This window comes from Homalodisca vitripennis, chromosome 1, assembly GCF_021130785.1.
Source record: "Homalodisca vitripennis isolate AUS2020 chromosome 1, UT_GWSS_2.1, whole genome shotgun sequence".
In the NCBI taxonomy this organism is placed as follows: domain Eukaryota; kingdom Metazoa; phylum Arthropoda; class Insecta; order Hemiptera; family Cicadellidae; genus Homalodisca; species Homalodisca vitripennis.
In genome coordinates this window covers 104,572,597-104,592,216 of record NC_060207.1, presented here as the reverse complement: position 1 = coordinate 104,592,216, position 19,620 = coordinate 104,572,597, and the positions used below count along the sequence as shown (strand labels likewise).

Sequence of the window (19,620 nt, the reverse complement as noted above, 5' to 3'; positions counted from 1 at the left end):
ATTTGGATTTCAACCTTCTAGATAATCAAGGTTTAGATGACAGCTCCGGAGTGATTGGAAAAGTTTCTGTTCATTGTTTATTAATGAGACTAGTAGTTTACTGCTAAAGTGAGCTTGTACCGCAGATCGGCTGTGTGACATGTTTCTACTTAACATTTGGATTTCAACCTTCTAGATAATCATGGATGGAATGAAAATTAATTGAAATAATAAGGTGTGTAAGAGCAACGTAATTTATATTATACTTTAGGTAAATTATGCTACTTTATTTAGCCTATAAGCTACTCGAAATTAGTGAAACAATATTCACGTTACATGATATGGAATATTTAATTATTCAGATAAGAATATAAAACCGCTGTAAAACTAGTATTACAACGCCATGCAGTCCGTTTTATGGATATTTAAACGACAAACAATTTTTTGTGACGCTGAAATTTCAATATTAGAGCAAAATTTTTACAGTGGCTGGACCTGTAAGTAGTTGTTCATAATTAATACGCCATCATAAACTAAATGCTTAAATAAAATGTTCATGTACTGTATTAGACAATTAAATTAAGTTAAAAGGAACGTTGCTCTTCAATTAATTGCGAACAGAGCTCAATGACTACGTTATATGCAAAACACGCAATTTAAAAATCAAAATTAAAACCCTAAAGACCATAATACCAAGTGAAAGGAAATTATAGGTTTGAGATTTCAAATCTGTGGGAGATTTTACTGAGTCAATTAAATAAATGCTCAGGCACAGAAAATATATTTGAGAAATACAGTACTCTGGAGCAGCGGCATAATCGGGAGGATCTATGGACTCCTTTAACAAGCATTGTCCATATTTATTTTTTACAAATGATTTTATCATCAAATCAACTAGGTTTATTAACAGTACATGTTTTCGCAAAAAATAAATTAACGAATTATAGTGATTTAAGAATGTTACAATTGTATTATTTTCTTCCTCCAACTCTGAAATCGCACGACTAGCTGTTGAGAGTTGAGATCTGTTTGGTAGTGGAAGTTAATTATATAATAATAAATTACTGTCGACTTCTATGTAATTTTAAATCAATAGCACTGCTTTATTCTCATAGAACATCAACAATAAAAGCCTATTTCTACAAAAAGAAATTTCACCAAAGTGTGCTGCTAAAAACACAAACGTCCAAACGAATGCCTCTAAAACTACCTGACGTTATTTTAGATTATAAACGTTAAGTTAGCCTTGCACTTACTCTGAATATATTTGGAAACTAAGTCAACACAGTCAAATTATACAACCTATGTATATGAGATTTGCATGTATAGTATTTAAATCTATATAGCATTCTTACTATTAGAATGAACTAGAGTCCATTTTATGCTAATAATTTTATTTAAAAAACACAAACAGAAGTTACTTTTCTATCAGTTTAACTGAAAATTTATGTTATGATATGATGACAAAGAATGATAAATATATTGTTTAGGATTATATTTTGAGATTTTTCAATATTTTCCTGTCATGTCTAATTTACCTTCAACACAAAAATTATATATAGAATTGTAACTTGGGGATTTATACCCATTATGAACCCTAAATAGACAGTTTGTAAAACATACCCGCCAATGTAGATTCCAGTACCAAACATTAATCATGAAGCATTTCGACTCCAGGATATAACTGAACCTGTGTTTGGATAATTAACTGGCAAATACAAAATAAAAAACAGACATACACTAAACAAATTAAGGTAAGACGTATGAGTTTTTATTGAATATGTGAAAAATGTATTTTAGTATAGAGTGTAATAAATATTTTCAAATACTTTGTGCTTGTATTACACAATATTAAAATAAAAGCTGGTGGATTTGTCACCTCTCCATCACAAAGCTGAATCCCGGGTTACGCCACAGTTCGATACATTAAGGGTATTTTATAAAGCATTCTATACATGCAATTTAATCGATTTTAACTTTTAAGTGTCTATAAAACGGGCTGATGTTTATAGTTTAGTTTCTATTTATGGGCGACTCCGTCTAGTCTAGTGCAGAGAAGCGGTACATGGTGAAAAATTGTGTACCAATAGCGATACTGATCTGGGCCATGCTTTGTCCATATCGCACAATCTGGAAATATAAATGCTCCAGGAGATACTGATGGAGGTCACGAGATTCTGGGTGTGATGGAAACCATACGGAGATATGTGCAGTAAGAACTTATCTCAATGATCCTCAGTGATCTATCTTTCCTTATAAGGTTAGAATGCTAAATAATTAACTTTTTGGAGATCACGAGCATTGGAATCTGGTGCAGCGAGCAGGAGTGGAGTTCGAAGACGAGTTATCGCAAATTACGTCAATGAGTTTACCAAACATATAAAATATATTTGGAAAAAAAATATTGGAAAAAAATATATTTGAACACGCAATAACGGAGGTATTTTGTAACAGCTGATCCCCACACTATGTGCAGAGGAATGTGATATATAAAAACCTATACATCTGGTTTACCAAGCATTCAACTAGAAGAATAATAAGCTTCAAACGTTCACACAAAAAAACCAGGTTTTTAAATTATAAACCCAAATGGGATTTTAAAATAAGAAAGGCTAATTTATTTTAATTCAGAAGTACCTCTTATAGTTTCAAAGATCCCTTCAGTGTACATAAAATTTGGGATACCCAGTATAATTAGTTTAAAGGCGACCTACTGAGATGATTCTTCAAAATGGGCATTCTTAGTTTTAGGGTAACTTAGAAACATCTCTGTCTTTGGATTACGGATCAGGGGATATCCCAATTGGAAGCAAAAATAGAACACAGAGACTCCGTAGAGGTGGATTTAAGGTGAAGTGATTCTTGGGAGCACTAGGACCATTTAATTTTATTATAAGGATGTTTGATTGTGAACGTCAATAGACTGAAATTCTTCTTGTAACAGCATACTGTCGCCCATATTTAGGTAGGCGATGAAACCTTGAAAAACGTTCATAAGCACATTCCTTCTAATACCAATAATTTATCTCAAAAATACTAGTGCATATCTAACAAGCTAGGTGAGGAAGCATGATGACGCTCATGCCAGGATTTGAGAATGGCAAAGGAAGTTTGGAAATAACTAGTAGAGGTTGTTCAATAACAACTCTTTTAGAGATCATACATAGACTTCGTGTTCAGTGCACTGGTCATTTTGTTTTCTGATCAAGGTACATAAAAGTATATTAGTTAATAAAAAGGTTTTTGATCGAACTCAATTAATATAATATATATAATTTGCAATTAACATACTAAATAATTATATTGTTTACTCTAATAATTATGACAGTCGTAATACATATAAGAAAAATTCGTGGATACACTTATGGCTTTTCTGGATATAATATAGCCGAATTCACATTTAAAATAAAGAACTCAAACATACTGCACACGCAGAAAACGTAGTCGTGTTATAATAAACTTATCTTTAGGTCTGTACGCACGGGTGTTATAGGACATAAAAATATGCGAGGCTACACTACACCAGTAAATGCAAACACGTGATCAGGTGGTAATACGAACACAAGTTTCAATGGTATTTTTCTTATCTCGTAAGGTTTCATAATGAACGCAATGAAACATTTCGAACATGTTATTAATTGTGATAGATATAAACTGAAAGTAATTTAAATTTTATAAAATGTTTACAGCCAATTTTATTCTAATAAGATATTTTATAACTTAGGTTCTTATTTTATTATTTTCCAAAAACATTTTTGGTTCTATGACACTTCGAATAGAACAGATAACACAAAATGTAATTTATTACAGATTTGAAACAATTTGTCAGTATGACGTTAAGTTCATCAAGTTCAACGTTTCAAAGTAGCGAATGGTTGTATAGATTTACATCTTGCCTAAGAAGAAAATCCAATAAGAAATAAAAATAAAGTGAGCTAGAAGTACATTTTGCTCTTGATGATATCTTTTTATACGTTCTTGATAGCCCTTAAACTTCTATTAACGACTCGAATAATTTTAAAAAGATGTGGGGGGGGGGGGGGGTGGGGGGGGGGGGGGGTGGGGGGGGGGGGGGGTGGGGGGGGGGGGGGGTGGGGGGGGGGGGGGGTGGGGGGGGGGGGGGGTGGTACAAACTCTCAATGTCAATTCAGAAGTGGTCGCATTTTTTTGAGATAACTTGAGCAAATAACAATATTTTACAATTTTCAATACATCATCACTTGATCTAATGAATTTATCCTTAGATTTAAAATCAATAAAAAGTTAATGTGTTCTAAGATCAGAATTATTGGCATGGAGTACAGAACTACAATCGTTACATTTAATACATTTTTCAATACGTCTTACAATGACGCCACAAATATAGTATAAAATTTCATCCTTAAAACTAGATCTATCATAATTTTCCATGATATACATGGCACTCTAATTTCATCATCCAAAGACAAATTCAAATCACACTTATCAGCATTGGGTAGCTCAATGGATGCCTTCTTTCTGACAATAATCCTCCTTCGTTTCTCCAATGGCTGTTGCATATGAGATGGAAAATAAAAAATTGTTGGAACTGCTTCATTTTTGAGACATTGTCTTATTGTATCAGGAAAAATTAAATGGTAATCATGTTTGGTAAAATGTTTACTGCATAAAACAGTATGTTTGTTGGCTTAAAATTTTTTTCTCTTTGTCGCAGTAATCCTCTTTTTTATTAAATTGTCATCATTCAATGGAAAGCTAAAACAAACAAATTAACAAATAATAAAACACAGGTAGCTGAAAATCACAAAGATCCAAGAATTATGCAGGTAAAGTAGAGTAGGTCAGTAGATATTATTTTAGCAATGATTTATAAGTTTATGCATTTATAAGGGCTATAATGACCAACATTGATATCTTGGATTAATGCGGATGAAATAATTGAGTGATAAGCATGTTTTACTCAACTATATAATTATTGTTCATGATTAAAAAACAATAGCTTATTTATTAATGTACTCATTAACAGTCTTACCGTACTTTTAATTATTTGGGTAACCCAGTTAATAATACTGATGAAAATTACTACTTTGAAAGTTGCAAATAAATATTGACATGGTTGATACTCGTAGTAAGAACTTACTTGTGAAAAGAAATGTGGCTGCCTTTATTCCATCTGGATGTGCAGTTGTACGCATAGCAACTCTTCACCATGTCACGAAATAACAAACATTACTAACATTGACTAATAAAAATAAGACAAACTAGTTGAGTTGCTCAGATCAGACGTCTTGACGTAATAAACAGGAAGAGTTGCCAACAATGCAAATAACAACAATGATTTGTGTTTCGGCATGAAAAGGCTTGATGTCGTATTGTCCCGTTGATCACCGCACAACTTGGTGAGTTCTTGCCCACTTTAAGCGCCTACAAGTCCATGGATACACCCGCAACGCACAGCTGTGTGCAACCGGAAAACACAACATGTGGCTTATGGGCAGTGCGCGTTCCAGTAGTATAGTTCGTTGGTCTTCTCTAAATGATGACTGTAGTTGGTGGAGCTCCCTAAATGTTAAACACAGTTACTAGTTTTGACATAAGGATGTGCCACCCCTGCCTGCTTTAACTCGAGAGACTGGTACAGAGCTGGCCTCCCCTTCTTCCAAGATAACATGACTGAGATGTAATGCTTATAATCTTTTCTCATGAATGTCAAAAGGAGCAGCTCCTATTTCCTACCTTGATTATTCTGTCCCTCCAGAAACAAGCCCAATGATCCTTTAAGGACTAAGTGCAATGAGAAGTTTTTCAGAAGTGTTTCTTGCCTAAGAGAACAAAAAGTATACTTTATAATATCACATAATTTTACAGACATAATGATTTGTACAACATATCTGTTAGTACATTACTACAATGCAATTAACTTATGTGGAAAATCATCTTATTTAATCAAACCAATAATAGCTCTGAGCTGAAGAATTTTTTGGAAATAACAAATATATAAGATGCTTTAATAGAAGCCACCAAGTCACTGATTTTTAACTTTTACAACATACTGTTGACTGTGTTGTTTACACGCACTTTACCTATCATGGCATGGCACTCCAAATGCTTAAAAAAGGTTAGCATTAGATTATATTCTAAATTGGTGAGTATCTGAATAAAACATTTATTTCATTACAATATCTATAATAGTTGGGAATTGAGTTTTGAGGGCAATTTTAGGCATTGTTTGTGTAACTTTGTTAATTGTTAATTAACCCACCATTAACTTAGAATTGAGACTAATTGGAGATGTAAGAGATTGAGTTTACTCATTTTATTTGTTATCTTTATCAATTTTAATATAGATTATTATTTTTAGTAGTTTTAGTTTATAACTGAACTAGTAAGCTGTGTCTTTTGAAAGGAAAAGTTTGTAGATCTGTATTCTCCAGAAAAATAAAAAAATAAAATCCTATTTTAAAGGTCATGAAAGACATGCAAAGCTGTACACTTTCCAAGTTTTTGTGAGTTTTAGCTGAGGTACTTTCTGTTTCCACATCTGTTTTTTTATAACTAAACATTCTTTTCAACATTCCAATCCCAGTCCACATTTTAATGTTTAGATCTAATAATGAGTTGTATCAAGGGTGAAAGCGGAAAGGATGATAACCCAGAGACCCACATCAAAGTGGTGCGAAAATAGGGGAACACCAATACAAAAATAAGTAGAAAATTAAAAATGCTCAGTAATACAAGATTAAATTAAAATAACGTGTAAGTTTCCAAATAGAGATTTAGACACCACTATATTTTTTGTCTTATTTTTACAACCACAATCAAAGATTAAAAAATACAATATGCTTATCTCCTAATGGGAGGGATGTTAGGGGGTGACACCAATGTAATTTTGTTTCAGATGCCACATTGGCTGGCAAACCTCTACATATTTCATTCTGTCCTGTTCTATATTGTCTTTTGACTATTCTGCTGAACTATAAATCTATACATATTGCTTCATTTCTTAATTTACCTCTGTTTGTCTACATCTCCTTAGTGGAATTTCTAGTTTCAGTATATCAACATTATCAGAGTAGTATATCAGAGTCCAGTATTAAGTACTAAATGTTTTTCCAAACTATTTTAAATAAATTATTTATATTAATAAGGAAAGAAAACACTTCATTGCTTCTTTCCTTATACATAATTAACAATTCATTGATTAACTAACTATCAATCAATCAATTAATTAATGCACTATTAACATTTTTTAATAGTGAATCTTACTCTAATAGTACGGGCTTAAGCCAAATTTAGGCCTAGCCTGACGTAATGTGATATACAATCTCAGGTTAGAATCCTAGAGTAGAGGAGGTTTTTTACATATTGGTTTTTAGGTTTAGGTTTTTAGGTGAGTCCCACACTACAGGATGGCCACCTCCATGCGTAATTGCATTTTCCCTGCCTTTCCCTCAAAAAAAAAATTTAAGAGCCATGCAAGACTAGGAATACTCTATTTTATCTAATATCTGATCAGGTAAACTACTTTTATCATCTTCATTGGTATATTTCGTTCATCAGTAAACTAAAATTTTTGAAAATGCTAGAACACAATAAAACTAACCTGGTGACTAAGCATATGCATTGAAATCGACTGTTAATAGAGTAAAAAGAAAATATAATAGACTGGAGTCAATGTAAAAAGTCGGTGACAATATTTGACTTCAGCGCATTCTTGTATTGTAATACCTTCACTTGATTATCATAACTTTTATTTGAACATTATTATAAAACCTATCTTATTAAACAAAAATGTGAATGTATCATCTCACAAGATACCTCAAGAAAGTTTTCTTTTGTACACTTTGTATATTTCATGAAACTTCATTTCTACATAGACAGGAATGAGTTCTATGATGGTGCATGTCCAAATCTGGAATTTGGCTAAACGTCTTTAATGCCTATCATTCAGTTAATTTATCTTTGTCTGCCTAGGTATGTAAACATTTCTTTCCTGTATGAATGTGTGTATGTCTATATCCTGGATAAAATGAACTATATAGGTTTGAAATTTTGCATACAAATTTAGTGAAGCCTGTTATGTGACACATGGTGTGGCGTACTCCTACCTTGTATAATCTTTTGGTTTTCCTTTACTCTGATACATTTTGAATGGTGACTTTTTCTCACCTCAGTTTAGTAGTTTAACTAATCTTCTCCATTTAATGTTTTTCACTGTTTTAATATAATGTTTGTTAAATATATAATAGTTCACAAAATTATAATAATATTTATGAGAAGTATAGCCTATGCATTGTAAGACTACACATTGTAATGTACTTTTTAGTGCCCGACCCTTACAGTTTTATTTTATAAAATGTATTAGTTTTATATAAACAAAAATTATAAAGGATGATTAAGAAAATGCATAATTTTCACCAATGTAATCATCAGGTTGGGGTTTTTTATAGAAATTGAACTGAAAAACCATTTTAACATCAGTTTGTAACTCAGTAAGCCACACTAATGGAAAAAGAAATTGGAGACTAAAGCAATTGATTTTGGTGACAATCACAACAACTAACTCTCCTAGAATAAAGTAATCTGCTTTATTGCACTTTGCCAATGTGATCAATCAAGTCGTTTACATTGTTGTATAACTTTAATCACATTATGAACTTAAATACTTCAGTGTTTTGGGTTTTGCTTAGTGATAAACTTGATGAGCATTTTAGTCTGTGATTCTTCAGTTATACATGATAAATTATTTATTATTTGTTTATAGTTTTATACTATACTTACTCAAACTTAAAAGAACTATTCAAAATATAAAAATATTTAATAAAGTATTTTAAAATCAATCAAGGCATCATTGACAGTATTACAATCAGCTGTCAGTTGTAGGGCCTATTTCTTCTGACTTACAAGCTTTTGAGAAATCATGTTTACAAGGGAAATAAAGAGGAAGCCATTCTGAAGCCTAATGACACATCATGGAGGACTATGAAAACATTGATATCAAAAGGTCAGTGGAGTAAAACCTAGGTATCAAACTAAACTCATTTTAAAAAGGTGTACTTTATTATACATGTATTATAAACAAGTAATCACATTGCAGGGAGACATAATAGAACATTTGGATAAATAATCAGGAAAAGTATATTTTAATAATATCATAATGAAAGATATTGAAATAAATACAAACCTTTTCAGCGATAGCACTTTTAAAGACAAGAAGGGGAAAATTATGGTAAAATACCTAATCTTTAAAATTCGATTTCAATGCATATGCTTAGTCAACATGTTAGGTTTGGTGTGTTCTAGCACTTTCAACAAATATAATTTACTGATGAACTAAATATATATTTGACTACAAAGAAACACCACTCTTTACTTGTAACCTAGGATCCTGAATCTGACAACCACTTCAGGATTCTATAATGAGCAAAACAAGCTTACTTTTTTTTAATAGGTTGTCTACAGTCACTGTAGAGACATTTATCATTTCTAAGTGTCATGAGTAATCACTATGGTTAAGTACTTGCCTCTAAGAAAGTCAAAGTAATCAATGGCAATCTTCTGTTATGGATAGTCAGGTGTCTCTGATTGAATCATCTATTCAGACATTTGGTTTTGATTTTTTGCATAAGTTTCAAAATCTTCTGTTAAGCTGTTCAGCTAATTTTGATATGAATTTATTCAGTTGATTTAACTTGTGATTCAAACGTCGAACTCCTGCAATATCTTGGGGAGTTGACAGTTCAAGTGCTCAAACCCATTCAGGATCAATCTTTATACCATCAGAATCAATTAGGTTTCCTAGAAATTTTACAGATGTCTATGAAACAACACTTTTTCTTCTTTAGTATTACATTAGCTCCTTTCAAATTACAACACTTGAATCAAACTATAATCCAGGCCCGTTTTACACCCGGCCAGCGCCCTAGGCACAACGAAGAGTTGTGCCCCTTTTTATACTCCTGCCAGCGGACTATAACCCCCCCCCTCCACCAGCCCTACCATAACGCCTACAAACCGTAAATTTAGATTTAGTCTGGAATACCAGTTTTGGTTCGGGAGGGACTTCAGACTTAGTGTCCCTTAAGTCTTCTTTACAAATTATCCTGATTCTTTTCGAGAGCCTTCCCATTATCCACCACTTATGAACCCGCCGTGTCCTGGACTGGCAACTGGTAGCCGTGAGGTAACTATTGGCCTCCGGGGAGAATGCGTGTAACATACCTCACGGACCACCCACCCTCCCTTCTTAACATTTGAAGTTTTTGCATAATTTACAGTATTCGTTTAATCACATTTTCTTTTTATTATTTTTGGATTGTTGGCTCTTACCTCTAGACTGACTAAAGATTCATACAATAGCTTTTTCTGGTTTTTCTGTGTTGCAAAGTCGTCAATAATGTTTTTGTAGTCTAATTTTAAAGTAATGTCGTTTTGGGTGCAGAGGAACAATAAGCCATTAAGCTTTTCATCAACCATAGACGATCTAATTTCTGGTGTTTTAAGCTTTCCCTGATCTTTCTTTGATTTTCCTTCGTTGCTCTTTTCAATATGAATTTTTTAGGATGTTCCACCTATAAGTGGATGCCGAGAAAAAATCATACAGCCCTTGTACGTGTGTTATCTGGACACGCCTTGCCGGGAGCAAAACACCCAGCGACGTTTAGTGAGTGAGCTGCACATGGTACATAGTCAGAAAGATAATTTTTGTTGTTAATCCTTGCCTGAAGATCTGAGTATATGCCCGATATGTTTGATGCATTGTCGTAACTTTGTCCACAACAGTTATCGACATCCAGCTCAAGTTTCTCGTGTAAACTGAGGGTTGATTCTTCCAAACTTTCAGATTTGTGGCACACACTTGGTAAGAGTTGTAGGCCTATCAGGCTTTCGTTGGCGCAATCATTAGGCAATGAAACATACCGAAGTACTACGGCCAATTGGTCTGTGTGCGACACGTCAGGTGTGGAGTCTATGATTATAGAGAGATAGCGAACTTGCTTAATTTCGTTTAAGATTTTTCTTCAGTACTTCTTTGCTCATAATCTCAATAAATTCACTGCAAATGTCAGACGAAATATATGATATACTACCTTTGCCTTTGTTACCATGTTTTGGGCGAGAAATGGACCAAATTCACTTATCAGCTTAAGACAGCCTAGAAAAAGTAAGTTTGATGATGATGCATGCAGATACAACCACAGCAATTTTCCTCCATTGTTTGCGCCCCCCAAAAAATGACAATCGCCTAGCGCCCTAGGCACGTGCCTACCGTGCCTATTCGGTAAAACGGGCCTGCTATAATCATGTTCCTCTTGAGTCTGGCAATGTATAAGAAAGTCATCATATGGCATAAAACTCTGCCAATGCCAGTTAGACTTTGGACATTTAAGTGATGAAAATTCAGGTGCACTTGTGATACCAAAGGGAAATCTGTTAAAATAGAATCTATCAAAAGGAGTAACTAAGGATGTTAATCTGGTAGTTCTTGATGGTATTTTTATTTTCCAAAATTCTGATTGGGCATCCAATTTAGTAAATATTTTAGAGTTTCCAATCTATTCCAAATCCAGTAAAATAGCCTTGGGACACTTAAAATTCTTTATTTAGTTATGTATAGTCCTCGCACAAACGTATGCTGCCGTTGGGTTCTGCGGGAGATTGAATTCTTCCTATTGTCCCAAGTTTAACATTCTATTTATTCAGGCTCTACTTTGCAACGAAGGAGAATAGATATGTTTCATGGAGCACGAACTGAATGCAGTTAAGCATTTTTTATCAGTTCAATATTTTATTCCCCAGGAATAATACCCAGCCCTGTAAAAAACTCAGGATAAGTATAAATCATTGAATCCATTTGGATAGAATTTAGCCCAACAGGCTGATTTGGTAGTCTTATTGAAATTAGGTATAAAGCTTTAATAAGAGGAATTCCTATCAGTGGCTCATTTTAACCTGAAACAATGTAAACATGTTCCATTTATGTGTATCCCCCAGTATGTTATGTGTGCAATAAATATATACACAACATCTAATATCCTCTGGTCTGCATTATTTAATATACAATCTGATTTTGTCAGGTTTGTTTGTAAAACATCTGATGAAATAGCCGTCACTTCTGCCTTTAAATAAATGTTTTCTTTTACTAATTTAGTATATTAATGTAGATTTATATATATCAAGGAGAGCAGCTGTTGCAGTTAACATTTACAGATCCTAAGTATGCAACTGTAGCGTCACTAGTACTTAACTCATCTGACCATTCACTTTCTTGGCTTTTTAAGTGGGTTCGGTTAAAGACTTGAAGTGCTTAATAAAATATCATGTTCTCTTGTAGTAAGTACAGATCACGTCTTTAACAGGGCGTGGAGTTATGTGGATGTCATGGGATACCACAATTCCAACAATATTTCTCATGAATATTAAAATCAGACTATTGTGTGGCAATTTATTATTTTTCTGTTCCACTAATTGTTTGTTAATAACCTCCTTTTGTTTAAATGTGTTAATAGCTTTTTCTAAGTTCAAATGAGAATCGTCTTGTATTCAAGGAGATCTTGTATTGTCTACCTGTGTGTTACCCACAACAATTAATTACAGGCTTTGAAGTAAAAAAATGTCGAAAAGTTCACTCTGTTGATGATATCTGGAGTTGAATTTCGCTCTTTCATAAGTTAAATTACTTTTACCAATAAGTACATACCAACAAATAAATTGTTGAACGCCTTTTTTTACTGTCTCTAAAGAATTTTGATCCTCATATGAAAGAGTACTGATGAGAAAATATTTTCAGCATCAGATCTCATCTAGTAATTAAGAGAACTTACTTGTTTCTCTCCAGGCTCATGGTCCAGCCCTGAGGGAAGTCTGTTCCTTTCAAAACATGTAGACCTGTTTTCCTATAGTTCTGGCTATTTAAAATCAAAATTTTGTAGAGGTTAAAACATGATTACTGAAATTTATTTTTGTTGTAAGCTTGAGTATTCCAATCCTAAGTGTAATATATCTGATGACATAAGTTTTACTGGATATTTGTTTATTATCTCTTTTAATTCTTTGCATTATAAATAAATAATTACTGCTGCCACCATGTCTAATTGTAATAAAATAAATACTTTGAAACCAATTTTATTATGTTATTTAGCTCATAATAAAGTGTTTACATAAACAAGAATTATATTAACAACTACTAACAATAGTTAATACAAAACAGCAGATTAAAATGGAATGATTGTCTATAAAACCATTATTCACTTCTTCGAAAAGAAGCAGTCATCAACGGGACTTCATCAAACGAACATTTTTTACCCATGGAAGACAACTCGCAGAGCTCAACCCATACCGAAGGCTAAGACCGCAGTCTCCGGATGACGTTCCAAGGACTCAAGAAGATGACAATAGTATGAACTTAGTGTTTTTAAATGTCCAAGGCCTCAAGGATAAATCTGTTATATTGGAGGGTTTTTTACTTGGCCTAAGAGTGTCTGTTGTTTGCATCTCGGAGCATTGGCTACAATATGACGAGGTTAGTTTTTCAAATCCTATAGGCTACTCTCTGATAAGTTCCTTTTGTCGTTCAAAATTTAAAAGAGGTGGTTCTCTAATATTTGTGAGGAATGATCTAATTTCTAACGCCAAAGAGCTAGATTTAGGTTTCCTATGTGACGAAATGCATTTTGAAGTTTCCGGGATATTCATAGATAAGTTTAACTTAATTGTTGTCTCCGTATATAGGTCACCCGATGGCAACCCCACGGTTTTTTTAGAACAGTTAGAGCGTTTACTATTATTTCTTTCCAAGTGGCACAACTCCACGGTTGTGGTGGGAGGAGACCTTAATGGAGAATTTGACATTACCAAATGTACAAAAAATAGTGTTAAAACATTTTTGAATTTATTAAGACAACATAATTATCACTGTATGAATTATTTACCAACCAGAAATCAAAATTGTCTGGATAATATTTTTTGTAATAGACTTCCAGCTACTGAAAGGGCGATCTGTGAAGTTATCTCCTTCCCTTTTTCTGATCATGATGCCCTACTATTTAATTTGCCTATTAAGTTTATTGTATCTGAAGGAAACAACATACAGGAGAGGTCTATTGGCTTCTTTAAAATGGTATTACCTGTGAGGAAATTTGGTTGTGTGGCAGTGATGCTTCTCTGTACTGATTGGGACCTAGTATTCAGCAATAATTTCAACACCACTGATTTATTTTCAAAATTTTTCCTCAAAATTACTTCAGCTATACATTTTTATTGCAATCTTATTAAATTAGATTCTGGCCCAGTAAAATCAAAAACAGTTGGTTTTCAAAAACAGCCCTGGTATACAAAAGAATTAACATGTATGAAAAATAATTTGATTGCTTTGAGTCAAATTCTGAAAGAGACACCTTCGTCCAATTTGAAACAACAGCTTGCCAATTCTAAACTAAAGTACAGAAAAGCTATTTCTGAAGCCAAGCAGGCTTATTAGAGAAAAAATAGAATGTAGTAGAAATAAGTGCAAGGCAGCTTGGGATTTAATAAAAAAAGACACTCAAGGTCATACTAGCAATAGTAGAGTTGGAATCTCACCCCAAGAATTTAATGACTTCTGCATAAACTCAGTTAAAAAACTAAGGCAAAGTGCCACTAATCCTAATATAACCCCAGTGTTATATGTCAAAATTAAATGTTACTCCTGCTCAGTTCTCTTGGAAATTAATTACTCAAGAAGATGTTTTAAAAGCAGTTAAAAGATTAAAAAATTCAAATAGTTGTGATTTTTACAATATGTCAAATAATTTATTAAAACAAATAGTTCCATCCATAGTACTTCAATTGACTTTTGTATTCAACATATGTTTGGCCAATGGTGTTTTCCCTGCTGAACTGAAAATTTCTCGGGTCTGCCCAATTTACAAAAAGGGTCCAAAAAACCAGCCGGAAAGCTATAGGCCAGTCTCAATCGTACCTGCTATATCTAAGTTGCTTGAACTTCTTGTCTTTGATCAAGTTAATGAATTCTTAGAACATAATAATCTGCTTTGCACATCACAGTATGGTTTCCGTAGTGGCAAGTCAACCCTAAATGCCATAGATGACTTGGTGCGAAATGTGATTGAGGCTTTTGAAAATAAGGCTTTTGCTCGGGCCGCCTTTTGCGACCTGAGCAGGGCTTTTGACTGTGTCGATCACCAGGAATTGTTGTTAAAATTAGAATTTTACGGTATTAAAGGATCTGCCCTACAATTTTTTGAATCATATTTAACCAATAGAGAACAGCTTGTTTGTATTAATGGAGATTGGTCAAACAGGGTGAGGGTGGAGCATGGAGTACCTCAAGGTTCTGTGCTTGGACCCTTACTTTTTTTGATTTCAATAAATGACTTGCCATCAAATATTTCATATCCAGTTAAATCAATTTTATATGCGGATGACACCACCTTTTTTGCAGCCGCTGGCATGATGGGTGAACTTTCCCATCTAATAAACAGTGCGGTAAATGAGGGGGAAATCTGGTTTAAAAGCAATCATTTCAAGTTGAATTCTGATAAAACCCAACATTTAGTCTTTAGGCCTTTTGACCAAAATTTACAACCCAAGGATGAGTGTGTCAAGTTTCTTGGGATGCATTTAGATAGCAAACTTCAATGGAATTCCCATGTAGATCATGTGTCAATTAGGCTGTCTAGAGTTGTCTATCTGATTAGACGTCTTAAAGCCCTTGTTGATATGAGCTATTTAAAAATGGTTTATTTTGCATTCTTTCAAAGTATCTATAGATATGGCTTAATTTTCTGGGGTGGTTGCAGTAGAACAAAAGAGATTTTAATTATTCAAAAAAAGGTTATTCGTATTCTCGCAAATGCAGTAGATGATGCCCACTGCAGGCCGCTGTTTCAATTATTAAAAATTCCAACAATAATTAATTTGTATATTTATGAACTTTTATCTTATGCACTGAAACAATGCCCACTTTTAACTTTTCAAAATGATGTGCATTCTTATCACACCAGAAATAGTAGTAATATTTCAAGGACGCATTCCAGGTTAGAGAAAACACTCAATAGTCACGTAGAAATGTCTTTTAAAATCTATAATAAAATTAATAAATATATTAAAATTAGCAATTACTTTAACAATCAAAAGTTCTTATTAACAAAATTTTATGAATGGCTGTTGAATAATCCAGTCTATTCAGTTCAAGAAGTTTTGCTTTTGGAACAAATAGATATTTTTTAGATAACTATATGCCTATAATTGAAACTTGTGATACATTTAAATTTATGAGCTGGTGCAATATTGTTGTATATGTTATATTTAAACTTTTATGTGCAGTTTTATTTGTTATTTGACTTCAGTGTTTTTATGCTATTTTTGTCTTTCATAATAATTATTTTGTCTGTGAATAATCTATTCTTATGTATGTTACTTTTATGTGCAATATCTATTTTTATGTGCAATATTTATTTATTTATTTATTATAGCCTAGTAAAACTTAAAACCCATGCCTGTTAGCTAATGATATATTCAAATATTTATAATTTTTTATGTCATAAATTATTGAAGAATTGACTGTAGCTAATTCAAGCTGTAATATGACTTTGTCAATACATATGTATTATGTCAACGACAAAATAAAGATTCTTGATTCTTGATTCTTTCCCTCTTTTTATATCCAATTTCTATTTTGTGTTTATATAACTCATATAGTATTTTAAAGTGTACTGTGTACAGATTCGTATTTAGCTTCACCCAACTATAGTTATTGACCACCCAAACTCCTTATAACAATATTCAACACTAGTGTAAAATTGTTATTTTATTTTCAGGTCAGAAATCAAGTGGAGAAACTGGCCAATGGCATTCAAATAGGAACAAATTACAGACTGTATGCCATAGAAAGGGTAAGTTGAGTTTTCTTTTTTATTTTTTTTAGAATCAATTTTGTAAAATGTTTAATGGTATTTGCATGAATATATTGATTTTTATATGCATATGCTTCTAACTAGTGTATTTTTCAAAATCCATCTTTCTTTTATGGTACAAAAGTCCAATCATATTTGGATGCTAATGGTTTTATTCTTTTAAATATAACTTCTTGTAATTGTAATTTGTATTTATACCCTTTCTAATTTTTAGAATAATATTATCAATATTATGAATGTAATTTACTATATTAAACTTATGAGGTTTATAGTTTTTTTCATGTAATTTCAGAATACCAATATTATTAATACATTTATTATTAACTATAATATTTAAAATATAAATTAAAAGTTTAAAATAACAATATTTATTCTACTACATATTCAGGTACATAATTTCCTATAAGAAATCATATTAAATTGAATGTGTTTTTGTTTATTAGCTTAACCTACTTGAAAATGTTGCGATGGTATTTCTTTAATAGTCTAATAGTTGAGTGCCAACCTTTACTGAATATGCAAACAACCTTAGTTTTCTTGAAATCGATAGAGGATTTTTCTAAAACAGATATCAATTGTCAGCCACCCTAATGTTTTTGGAGGTAAAAATGCAAAGGTACCAAAAGGTTTAAAAATATAAAACTATATTTTTCTGAGATGGCTGTAGTGAAACAAGTTGAGGTTTTCTCATGAAAAAAATGTTAAACCTCATTCACTTGCACGATTTTATTTTTTAATGTAGGATTATAGGAGATTTCTCATGTTGAAGATCTTAGTAATACGCTTCCAAATGCTTTATAATTTTTCTTTTTGTTTATACTTTTTTAATTGAATTATGAAGTATTAATATTTGTATTATGAAGTACAACAATGTTTGAAATTTGTTTCAGTATAATTGATAAAAATATTGAAAAATCTAAAAATAGCATTTGTATGTGTATTAATTATATCTCTCAATGTGACAAATGAAAATAAAGTCGTAGAATTGTCCTCCACATTCTTCACATGGAGAAAAGCTCAAGATGGTCACCAGTACAGCCAGATCTTAAAAAAAATCAGACTTACAAATAATAGTTGCCATAGAATTAGATAAAGTTACAGAGAATCACCTCTTTAAGGGTCTGTATATAGTTCAGCTGATGCTTATTTGACATTTATTTATTTGTTTGACAGTGTTGGTTTTAAGTGTATCATGTTAATAAAAACATGAGCTGAAAAAAATCATCATTTCATATTTTTAACTCTTTTGATACCCTCCTATTTCAATTTCGATTTCTGTCCTAGGATAAATTTCTCTATTGATTTCAAGACAAAGCAGGTTGTGCTTATATAGTGCAAATTGGCAGTCAGCTGCTGGACTATAAAGGTTATATTTTTGAAAACATTTGTAAGCCCATCCATCATTTTGAAACTTAACAAAAAATCTAAATTGTTTCTAAAAGATTCAATTTTTTTAACTGTATCTTTGCTGTTATTTTTTAAATAAAAAAATTATTTATGAGTGTACAGGCTTACCATTTAAAATCATTTAATACGCAAGGCAGGGATTCCCTGCTCTTAATACATTTGTTTTACTGTGTCAGAATATGTAGTTATCGGAGGGCGCGTTTTAGGATATCTTTCCCCTACCCTTCCCCCAAACCACTGTTACAATTTCAGTTGACCTTGAACATTTGGAGTCAACAGATTTACGTTCAATTATCAGTGTAATGTTTTTGTTAGTGAAATTTTATTGTTTTACTGGTGGTCTCCACAGCTTTTTACTTGTAAGTTCAAATGAAATTAGAAAGTGAATATACGTAAATAAGAAAGTTTATTACAGAATTAATTAACAAGCAAAAGCACATATGAGAATTTTTACATTGAAGAATATCGAAGATCTGAGGGAATCCCTTCCATGAGCAAAGTTACTAATCGTAAAGCAGAATGATATTTTTATTTTATTCAATAATATTACTTGGTTTACAAATTATAATTATTATACATTAATACATAAACTACAGTTTAATTACAAGAAAATGAATTTTACTATTTGATTACTCTTAATTTTACCACACAAACAAAAAACTGAATGTGAGGGAATCCCATTGCGTATGTCAACATGTGACTATTTTTACAAATGACACTGAATGTTAATTGCATCATATTGGCTTATAGTACATGGATTGAACGCATCACTACTGATAGAAAAACATATGTTGATATGCTGCAACACATAATTTACATTAGATTAAAATCAAATCATGAGTTAGAAATAAAATCCTTATATTTTGGAATTAAATTTTTGTATTCAGTGATTAGTTTTTAATTTTGCTTTCAATGGCATTGATTTTTTTAATATTAGTGACTCTGCTGATTGACAATATTGAATCCAGTTACTTAGTTACATGTATGTAAAAATGATACAAAACTTCAAGAATGTAATTCTGATACCTGATGCACATTCTGATGCACAACTGTTTTCCTGACAGGTGGAGACATTCAATGGTGAGCCAGTACAGGTGGTGAGGCTACGAAATCCTCTAGGGGTGGTGGGGGGAGAGTACGTTGGGGCCTGGTCCCGGGATTCCACAGAGTGGGACGAGATACCACCACAGGAGAAGGAAAGGCTGGCAGTGCGTCACATGGCCGATGGAGAGTTCTGGTTAGTGATGATAAAATATATGCTGAACTATTATAGAAAATTGAAATCAAAGCATGGAGTCTTTTTAAATATAAAAAGTTCCATAGACTCCACAAAAGAATA

General features: G+C 32.4%; 1 protein-coding gene across 1 annotated transcript in view; it reads left to right on the top strand.

The window, feature by feature from the left end:
• Window positions 1–19,620, top strand: part of LOC124374068 (calpain-C-like) — a 164,173-nt gene that overhangs the window by 103,807 nt on the left and 40,746 nt on the right. Inside the window, exons 10-11 of the mRNA XM_046832399.1 lie at window positions 16,779–16,853; window positions 19,346–19,518. Of these exons, the coding sequence (XP_046688355.1) occupies window positions 16,779–16,853; window positions 19,346–19,518 (248 nt within the window). The remainder of the gene's footprint in view (window positions 1–16,778; window positions 16,854–19,345; window positions 19,519–19,620) is intronic.